Source organism: Mus pahari, chromosome 17, assembly GCF_900095145.1.
Source record: "Mus pahari chromosome 17, PAHARI_EIJ_v1.1, whole genome shotgun sequence".
In the NCBI taxonomy this organism is placed as follows: Eukaryota; Metazoa; Chordata; class Mammalia; order Rodentia; family Muridae; genus Mus; species Mus pahari.
Window position 1 is genome coordinate 54,475,098 of NC_034606.1, and position 11,078 is coordinate 54,486,175.

At 46.5% G+C, this 11,078-nt stretch overlaps 1 protein-coding gene across 3 annotated transcripts in view; it reads left to right on the top strand.

Annotated features, from left to right (window-relative positions):
- The window catches only part of Shank3 (SH3 and multiple ankyrin repeat domains 3), a 59,700-nt gene that overhangs the window by 12,914 nt on the left and 35,708 nt on the right, over nt 1-11,078 (top strand). For all 3 annotated transcript variants that reach the window (XM_021217050.2, XM_029531118.1, XM_029531116.1), the window contains exon 10: nt 8,282-8,552. In XM_021217050.2, coding sequence (XP_021072709.1) covers nt 8,282-8,552 — 271 coding nt within the window. The remainder of the gene's footprint in view (nt 1-8,281; nt 8,553-11,078) is intronic.

Below are 11,078 nucleotides of genomic sequence, written 5' to 3' on the forward strand. Positions count from 1 at the left end.
CCAGCCCTCTGGAAGTGGAGACAGAGAATCAGAAGTTCAAAGTCATCCTCATGAAAGTGAATTTGAGGCCAGCCTGGGCTATATGACACTATCTCCCAGCAATAGCAATAACAACACAACTACCCATTTAGTAAGGGAATAGTTAATGACATAGGCTCTTTTGGTATTTTGAGACAGGGTTTCTCTGTACAGTCCTGGCTGTCCTGGAACTCACTTTGTAGACCAGGCTGGCCTCAAACTCAGAAATCCACCTGCCTCTGCCTCCCAAGTACTGGGATTAAATGTGTGCGCCACCACCGCCCGGCTGACATAGACTCTTCTTAAGTTTGTTTTGCTGAAATGCTTGATAAGGAGCCTCAGTTTGGACTTTTAAACAAGGTTCAGAAATAAACTCAAGACAAACCTCCAACTTTCTCTGCAGTCATTGGTTTTTTTTTTTTAGGTCTTTCAAATACCTTCAAGTTTCTGGAGTAAACCTGGCAGGAAGTGAGGTTTTACTCACAACAAGGCTTGGGACAGCTCTTGCAGGTTGTCATCCTATGCAGCTTCTCAAATCACATTCTAACCGAAGCCTCGGTGGTGGAATCGGTTTTTCCAATTGTACTCTTATTAAAGAACAGAAGTTTCCTACTGAATTTGTGCAGACAATTATATTACCACGTAATAAAAATATCCACGATCAGCTTTTCCAGTGCTGAAGGATCGGAGGGGGCGGGGAGGAGTAAATATTTCAGTTTTAATTTTCAAAAAGTAACCAATAGGCCACAGAGAGTCTAAAGGACAAGGGAAGCATATTTCCTTAAATCTAGAACATTAAAATGAGAAAAACTCAAATACACATACAATCACTCACCTCATCTTTTTTTTCTTGAAAAAAAAATGTTATTAAAATAGTTGAGCCGGGCAGTGGTTGGCGCACGCCTTTAATCCCAGCACTCAGGAGGCAGAGGCCGTTAGATCTCTGGGAGTACAAGGTTAGCCTGGTCTACAGAGCTGTTCCAGGACAGCCAGGGCTACGCAGATCGAACCGAACCAAACCAAAGCAACCAACCAAACACAAAAAAGTTGAAAACAAAAAACCCAAACCGTACACTGAAACTAAATGGACTCAGACACACTGAGACAGCTCATCTGTTTTCCAGTCTGTGTTATTACTTCTTTTTCTGCTTGTTTATTATTTTGAGACAGAGTCTTATTCTACATCCTAAAAGGCCTGCATCTCCCCTCTTCCTCCAGGCTGGGCTTGTATTTATGGTGATCCTCTTACCTCAGCTTCAAGTGCCAGGACTGCAGGTGTGAGCCATTATGCCAGGCCCTTGTCCCAAGTCTTGTTTTGCTTGGACTTGGTTATCTCCAAACCACCGGATATTTCTCCTTCCACCTCTTCATCTTCTCTTTTTCTCTCCTCTTTTCTTTCTCTTCTCTCTTCTCTCCTTCCCTCGCTCTCATTCGCTTTTCATTTACCCTTCTCTCTTCTTCCTGCCCCCTACCTCTTCTCAGTGTTTCTGTATTGCCCAGGCTGGCCCTGGACTCCTGGGTTCACCAAGTCCTCTGGACTCAGCCTCGGAACTACTTGTGAACACGCGCCACCGTCCCCGGCTTTCACTTCTTCAATACAGTTCTGAAAATTCATGTTCAAACTAATGGTATGGTCGTAAAGTTGCTGGAAACCTGTATTCCACAGCACTTGTCTAAGTGCAACACTGTCTTTGAAGGAGCGATAATTTTTTTGGCTGCAGCTTGTTGCACACACCTTTGGAAAAGACTGAGAAGAATAACTGTATACTCACCAAAATGGAAATCAGCCGTGGCTGAAATCTGGTGATAAGGCCGGTCGACAAGCCACTGGGCTACTTCTTACAGCTTACAAGATTTCATCACAGCCAGACTTAACGACTATAAAGATGATACCAAGACAGGCCAAACTTCTAGGAATTCTGTACAATTTTAGAATGTTTGAGTCAGGAAAGTATGTGAAAATACAGTTTAAAATTTGGTACCTGGAGGGTGTATGCCTAAGTTCCTAGTACTGTGGAGGCCAAGGCAGGATAGTAACAAATTTGGGGCCAACCTGGGCTATATAGGAATTTCCTGTCCTTACCCTCCCCCCCCCCACCTCCACCCCCAAAAGGAGGTTTAGTATTACATATGTGACAATGTTTTCAAACAATTTAATACATCAAACAAGCTTAATTAATTTAGCATCTCTTACTATGACAGGGGCCTTTCTGGAATTGTTCCAAAGTTTGTTTAGGGTTTAAAACAAATCTGGAGTCAGGCATGGTGGGCACTCCAGGGCTTTAACTCCAGCACTCAAGAGGTAGAGGCAGGCAGATCTTCGTGAGTTCCTAGCCTGCCAGGGCTACACAGGGAGACTCTGTCTCAACAGCCATTCAAACAAACAAACAAACAACCCACACCAAAACCCAAACCAACCCAAAAAAACGAACAAAAAATCCAAAACCAACAAACAAACAACCCCTCCTCCCAACAAACCCCAAGCCCCCAAATTACCTAATGCACTCTGACATCAGCCATTTTTCTTTTGTCCTTAAGTCTGGCTGACCAGTAGCATGGGTGGGAAACATACTAGGAATGGCTTTCCATAGATGGCTAGCCTTTCCTAATTTATAGGTAGCCCGTGTGTGGACCCCATGGGGGCTTGTGGCCATGGCTGTGATCCTTAGGGTGACACGCCCAGGTTCTACCAACATGGTGAGATTACACATGAGCTCAGGTTGGAACCTATGAGAAGGGCTAAAAGTATTTTTACTTAGACGGGAATACCTCTATTTATTTTTGAGCTCAAGAATTTGATCAGTCTAACAGTGGTTAAAGAGCAGACTGAAAAGCTTGATTTTGAGATATGCTGTAATTCTGGATGTAGAGGTAGAGAGATAAGAGTCTAAAGGAAACCTGGGCTATGAAGTGAGACTTGCACGTGTGCGCGCGCGCACACACACACACACACACACTAACTGCCTATAGTGGTATGAAGTGAGACAGACAGATACACATACACACAAAACCTGCCCTTTGAGGTATGAAGTGAGACAGACAGATACACACACACACACACACACACACACTGCCCATTGCCCATTGTGGCTTCCAAGCTGGTAATTTTTCTTGTTAAGATTTACCCTTTCTCTAGAAAACAGCAGTTCCTGAGAGAGTCCCAGGTGCTGGGCTGAAATAATGTATTATTTCCCATCTTCCTGGAAATTTCCTACTGAGATCTTTTCATTAAAACCCAGCTAGATACCCAAAGGCTCCCTACAGGACCCATGATAGTTTTTATTTCAACTTCAGGAGCCACAGTGAGTCAAAACACTGTCAAATAAACCAAGAGAATCACACACAAAATGCACAAGAAGGTTCTTACTGGCTCCAAGAAGGGGCTCTTCTACTAGGTCTGATCAAAGAAACATATTTACATTTTATCACATTCTGTAACTCATGAATGGGGGGCAGTATCACTCTGCCAGGAGGAGAAGGGAGAAACAATTTGTAGAGGCAAGCCAAGAAATACAGTTTCAATCGGTTAGAAGTTCCTGGGTGTTTTCTAACTGGTCTAATTTCTTGTTTCAGTTCACGGTTTATAAAAGTTGTTGGTTTGTTCAGGTGGAATTTAAAGTTTGAGAGTCACCACATTAATGGCATTCAAATAACATTTTTTCTCCCCCCCCATCAGTCACTGAGTTTTCTTTTAAGTTTCGTGAGTTCAGCTTTTTATATTTAGGTCACTGATCAATTGTAACTTAATTTCTGCATGTTCTGTGAGTTCATAGTCAGTTTTCATGCCGCTCTTTAGTTGGTTGGCGGTATTTGTCGGAGAAAGTTTTCTTCTTTCGTCGGTTATTCATTGCTGGTGTATAGAAACAAGCTGCCTTTTGTTCAGAGGTCTTGGAACACCTTTGCTGTATTTGCTTATTAGCTTTAGTGGCTTTCTTGGTGGATTACTGGGATTCTCTCTATATAGGATCATTCTGTCTGCAAGCAGAAATGCGTTTACTTCTTTTTTCTAATTTGGATACATTTACTGTCTTTTATCCCCCCTCCCTTCCTTTCCTTCCTTCCTTCCTTCCTTCCTTCCTTCCTTCCTTCCTTCCTTCCTTCCTTCCTTCCTTCCTTCTTTTCTTTCTTTGGGGTGGGGTCTCATTATGAAGCCTTGGTTGGCCTCAGACTCCTGAGCGCTGTGATTAAAAGCATTGCCGTCATGCCCAGCCTTATTTGGTTTTGCTGCCTAAATGAAATGCTCTAGCTTGAATTTCTCTATGTCGAGCAGTGGTAAGGAGAGAGCAGGCATCCTGGCGCTGCTCCTTATGTTAGGAAAGAACATTTAGCCTTTCCCCATTGATGTGATGTTAGCTGTGGGTTATAAAGACCCCTTAACATATCGAGTACGTTTCTTTCTGTTAATAGTGTCCTGATGTTTTATCACCGAAGGATGTGGGATGATAGCAGATGCTTTTTTTTTTTTTTTTTTTTTTTTTGCGTCAGCCTACCTAGTGACGCTGGTTTTTCTCTCTGTTCCACTGATGCACTACGTTGGTTGCTGAAGTCTTTAGCTTTGTCCTTGGAATGCTGTTATGTAGCTTGGGTATCAGTAAGACAGAATCAGCTGGGAATTGTTTTCTTCTCTCCCGACTCTTTGGAAGCATCTGAGAAGGATGGGTGTGGGTTCCTAAGTGTCTGTAGTAGTGCCATCTGGTATCACTTTCCTGTCGTCGGTAGGGAGATTGCGATTTCTCAGCCTCGTTGCCTGTTTCAGGTCTGTGTCGACTTTTCTGTTTCTTCTTGCGTCAGTTTTGGTAATCTGTGGATGTTAAAAAGAATTCCTACCTACCTGGTTTATCTAATTTGGTGGCAAGGGATTATTCACAATGCCATGTTGTATTTTATTTCTGAAAGATTGGTTATAATACCCTAAAGCAGCAGTTCTCAACCTGTGGGTCACAACTCCTTTGGGGGTGTCAAATAATCCTTTCATAGGTGTCTTCTATCAGCACATCAGATATTTACATTATGACTCCTGACAGTAGTGGGATTACAGTTAATGAGGTAGAAACAGAAATAATTTTACAGTTGGGGGTCGCCACAACACGAGGAACTATATTTAGAGGCTGAAGCATTAGGAAGGTTGAGAACCCCGAATCGTTTCTGACCTTAGCTCTCTTTCTCCATATCCTTTAAAAAAAAAAAAAAGTCAGTCTGGCTAGAAGTGTGTTGGCTTCCTGGTTTACTTTATTTTACTTATGAATATGAAGATTTTGCCTGCAAGTGTGTCTGTGCATCCTGTGAGTGCCCGCTGCCAGCAAGAGCCAGAGGGCAGCTTCGGGATTCCCTGGAATGGGAGTCTTGGATGGTTGTAAGCTGTCTGAGTTGCATCTGCTCAAATGGTGATGTTGGCTCTTCCTCTTTGTTCTATTATAGTTTACTGATTGGTTACTGAAGTCTTTAGCTTTACCCTTGGAATGAATGCCTGACGTAGCTTGGGTATCAGCAACACAGAATCGGCTTTTATCTTCTTCTTTCCTGTCTCTTTGGAAGAGTTTGAGATGTGGTGGTGGAAATTGAACCCAGGTCCTCTGCAACAGCAACAAGTGCTCCTAATGTTTGAGCCATCTCCCTCTACATGCCCCCCCCCTTTCTCTTTCTTTTTTCAATCAGGGTCCTCTCTCTATGTAACTGACTGTCCTGGGATTCACTATGTAGACCAGGCTGACTTCGAACTCACAGAGATCCAACTACCTCTGCCTCCAGTGCTGGGATTAAGGATGTGTGCCACCATGCCCAGTGAGCTGATGCTTTTGTTATTGTTGAGAAACTATTGTTATGGAGTTCTGCTTGGTCTTGACCTTGGAGTGATCCTCCTGCCTATGCCATGCCAGTGCTGGGATCGTGGACATGGGCTAGCCTGGGCCTTTCTACTTTTCCTTTTTCAATTCTGGGACTGGAACTGGACACTTGGGTATGCTAGACAAGCCACTGCTGATCCCTACTTTCTTGCTGCTTTTTAAAATGTAGGTGCTTGCTGTTAAGTGAAATGTCCTAGATGTGCTAGTCAGCTCTAATGGTCTTGTCTCCCACGACCTCATCTGTCTTCTTCGATCTTTTAGTCATTATTGAAAATGAGTATTGAAGGTTTTGGATATTATTGTGGAACTGTCTATTTCTCTCTCTCTTTTTAAAAAAAAAATTATTTATTTATTTTATGTATGTGGGTACACTGTCACTGTCTTCAGACACACCAGAAGAGGGTGTCAGATCCCATTACAGATGGTTGTGAGCCACCATGTGGTTGCTGGGAATTGAACTCAGGACCTCTGGGAGAGCAGTTCAGTGCTCTTAAACGCTGAGCCATTTCTCTAGCCCCCTATTTCCCTTTTGTAATCAGTGGTATTTGTTTAGTATGTTTTGCTTTTATGGTCTTTGGTGTGTATATATTAATAATTGTTAATCTTGATGAATTACTGTAACAAAAGTTAGAAAGATACATTATACATAAGTATCTATCTTGAGGTCAATTTCCAGTGGTATTCCTTGGTAGCCATCCTGAATCTTGCTGTTGAGACATGGTTTCTCACTGACTGGCTTGCTGATTCCATTAGGCTGGCTGGCTAGTGAATCCTGGGGGTCTTCTATCTCTACCTCCTCAGCTCCAGGATAAGTGCAGGCAATGGCACTGACTTTGTGTGGGTGCTGGGGATGGAACTCATGTCTCCATGCATGCATATCAAGCACTTTACTATATGAGCTACCATCCCAGGCTCACCGTATTCTCTTCTGAGGTCTACTTAGTCTCTGCTCTTACCGTTACGATCTACCAGAGTTATTGTTATTGCTATTATTGTTATTATTATGATGATGATGGTGTTAAATATTCTAACTTTAGCCAGGCATAGTGTCCCATGATGTCTTTAATCCCAGCACTTGGGAATCAGAGGCAGACAGATCCTTTGGTTTTGAGGCCAGTCTGGTCTACATAGTGAGTTCCAGGACAGCCAGGGCTACATAGTAAGACCCTGTCTCAAGATACATCAAGCAAGCAAACAAAAACATTCTAACTTTCAATATATTTATGACTCTGGATCTAAAGTGATTCTCTTCTAAACAACATATAGTTCAATACGTTGTGTGCTTTTAAAGTAAAGTTTTATTGGAACATAGGTGAACCCATTTGTTTACATACCATTTGTGGCAATTTTCACGCTACCGAGATAGAGTTTGAGATATGGCCGTGGAGTCTCTGCGGTTTGCAGAGCCTGAAATAGTTTCTGCCTGATTCTTTTTAGGATGTTTTCTGGCTCCGGTCTAGAATGCCTTTTTTTAGTTTCCCTGGCTATAGTCAATAGTATATAGTCTCACATAGCAGTAGTTGCCTGAGACTCATCACACGTGGCCTGCTTTATCCTGAAGCTTATATAGAACGGGAAGTTCTGACCACAGAGCTGGGCTGAGAAGAGAAGCAAGCATCAATCTGTAAAGTCAGGGTTGAAGGGAGCAGGACTGGGATGTGGTCACCCAGTGGTGACCTCATTAATGTGGCTAACTGTTGTGATTTCCTGGGATTGGGGCACTTCCTAGAACATGTTTTACATTCGTCCATTTGTATGTGTGTATATGTTTATACATATGCAGGTAAGTGTATATGTGTATTGGAGCCAGAAAGTCAACCTCGGGTAGTTTTCCTCAGGAGCTACCCCAAATTGATTTTGGAGACGGGGTCTCTTGGTAGGGCTTAGGGCTGACCGATTATGCTAGGCAGGCTGGCCGGCGAGCCCTAGGGAATCTATCTGCCTGTCTCCACATTGCCTGCACTGACATTAAAAGTGCATGCCAACACTCCTGGCTTTTTATGTGGGTGCTGTGGATTGAATTCAGGTCCCTAGCTTTTGCACACAAAACACTTTAATGACTGCACTATCTTCTAGGCCAGTATTTTAGTTTTAAAAGATCAGTTGCCCTACACAAATAACTGCAGGCAACCGGGGCATACTGGGAGTGGGGGAAACAACCTTCCCCAGAGAATACACTAATTGGTTATCCAATACCAAATGGTCAGCCTGAAACCATCCACACAAGTAACATTCTATTTACCCAGCAGCTTATATCCATGTAAATATGCATGTGATAACAATGAAAACGAGGGTGTGAATTTGAAAGAGCAAGGAAAGGAATATGGAATGGTTTGGAGGGAGGGAAAAGAGAAATGATGTAATTATTTAAAAAAAAAAATCAATGAATCTCGAGTCTCACTCCTGCCCCTCTACTCCAGTACCATTCAGGGAAACCCCCAGCTATGCAAAGCGACGACGGCTGGCTGGCCCGAGTGGCCTGGCATCCCCACGGCCGTTACAGCGCTCAGCCAGTGATATCAACCTGAAAGGTGATCAGCCCGCAGCTTCTCCCGGGCCCACTCTCCGAAGCCTCCCTCATCAATTGCTGCTCCAGAGGCTTCAGGAGGAGAAAGACCGTGACAGGGATGGTGAACAGGAGAATGACATCAGCGGCCCCTCAGCAGGCAGGGGTGGCCACAACAAGATCAGGTAGGAGGGCCTGGAAGGAAGGGTCAGGATGGGTGGAGAGCTATGGCAAGCCTAAGCTGGACGGTAGGGAGGAAAGGGAGTTTGTGGTACCTTTGCAGTGATGGGCTGGGGTTAGGGGTGGAGGAAGTTCCTTGATGGTTTCCCTCCTGCTGATCTCTGGAAGATGCTAGGGCTCACTCTGAGGATGGGGGCAGCTGAGGGAGTTTTGGGTAACCAACTTGTGGGTAGGATGCTCACTACAGCATGAAAACTGGTGGTAAATTGGTTGGTAATATCTTTCTGTATAGGCTCAAAGCCTACAGGTGAGAGTTATGGCTGCTCGTCCTCCCACAAATCTGCCCCAGCCCTGTATAGTAACAGTACTTTAAACCTCCCTCCTGGGTTCTGGAACCTCGAGAAACCAGGAGATAGGCAGTATTGACCTCCTTATAATCTAAGAGTTGGAATCAAGGAACAGAGCCTCTTTCCCTCTGTAGGCTTAAGGGGTGGCCACTGTGCTGGTTTCTCTACCAGTACAGTGTAAGGTGTTTCCTCTGAGGAGCCCCCTGGGGTACCTGTGAGGGGTCGTTGTCTTGGACCCTCCTCCAGCACTGCCTAAGTTCACTACTGCTTGTACTAAATTCCTGGAGCCTCGAGGTCTGCTTCATGCCGTTTCTCTAGAGCCAGGTAAAGAGAAGGTGTTTGGAAGCCTGTTGGATACAGTGTTACATAAGCAGCTTGTTGTTTTCACAGCGTCGGCCAGCTCTGATAGCCCTACGGGGTTGATGTTCCCACTGGGCTGAGCAGCAAATGCATGCCACTCGGTTAACTTCGGTCGCTTAGGCTGGGCCTGTCAACAACATTGTACAGGATGGTCCCCCAACCCCATGCCCAGGTTGGGCCACAGACTCATTTAAAGTCACAGAGAGTAGGAATCGGCTTGCCTGGGTGCAGGGATTTGGTAGAAGGCCTTTGATGTAGCTTACGTGAGGCTTTTCTTTCTGTAGCATTCCCCTGCCAGTGCAGCCTGATTTCCAGGCTGTAGACTTACTGGACCCCCAGGGTTGTCTGTCCCGCTGCAAAATCACATTTCTCCCATGCAGCTTTTGCACAGCCCCTTGGGTTTTCTAAGAATTGAACTGGTTGGTGGCTGGAAGAACGCATCCAGGGATGTTGCGGTTTGCCAGGAGGGCCGTGTGTGAGTGGAACTGTGTGGCTGTCACTGGTCCCTTTCAGTTTCGTCTGTTGCAGCTGGCACAGAATAAACTCCTCTAGTCTAGGCTCTCCAGTTCACCTGCTCTTTGGGAGAGCAGAATTATTTCTTCTCCACATTTATTAGGTGACTGGAATGCCAGGTGTGTGTGTGTGTGTGTGTGTGTGTGTGTGTTTGTGTGTGTGTGTGTACATGCAGGCATGCCTGTGTGCAAGGCTCACCTCTGGCTCCCCACCTCTACCTACTCCCCACCATACAGCAGGGGTCCTGACTGGTTCTGAGGAGGTTGCCACCTGGGCTTCTGGCTGTGAAACACTTAGATGAGTTGCGATACAGGTTAAGGGGGCTTACCTGGTGTGACAGTGGTCTGCCAGCCAGGATGTGGCAGAGCGTGTTGGGGGTGCTGAGAAGGAAGAGACCCTCAGGCAGAGGTTGCCTGTTAAAAAACAAAAACAAAAACAAAAACAAAAAATCCTGGACGTATTCATGGACCCTGGCGGGGCTGCAGTGGCTTGCTTCTATTGCTCCCTGTTGGCTGAACCTGGCATAGAGCCCAGGAATATGGTCTGCAGGTTCTGGCCCCCAGCACCAGAGTGAAACCTACAAGGGCAAATTTGAAGCCGAGGCAGTAACTTAATCTCTGGCCAAAAGGGCAGGGTCACAGTTGCTTAGGTGGTGGGAACAGTGTAGCATATCTCTAAGTCTAAGAGAGCCTGGTCATTGGCAGCGCACGTGAATTTGGCCTGTCTGGGTACCAGGGAACCCAAGCAAGCTTTTGGGTAGAAAGGAAGATCAAGACCTCAGACTCTATATCTAAGCCCGAGAAGTGGTCGCCATAGATTGACATGGGGGTAGGGACAGCCGTCCAAGATCACAGGAGACAGGCCCAGAGGCAGGAGAATTGGGGCTCCCAGTGCATGTTGCTGGTCAGGGTGTGAGGAGACCGGCCCACTGCGCCCCGCCTGCCCTTCCCTGGTGCCCAAAGCTTGGGTGCCAGCCCTTCTCCGGCTCCTACCTGGCAGTTCTGCCCGCCGTTCCCCAGTGCGCCCACCTCCGGGCCCTCGGTGTTTCTTTCCAGCCGCCCGCGTGGGGTCTGCGGGGGGCACCGCGGACTCAGGGCGCGCCGGCCGCCGCCGCCCGCAGAGGGAGGAGCTGGCGGAGGAGGCGGGGCGCGGAGCGGCCGTGGCATGGAGCGAGCCCGGCGCGCCCGGGAGCGCAGCCCCGCGGCCCCGGAGCCCTGAGCGGGCGCGGCTCGTGCGCTGGCGGGAGCGGGCCGGGCGCGGCGGCGCGGCCCATGGAGCGGCCCCGGGCCGGGCCCCCGGCGGGCGGGCGGG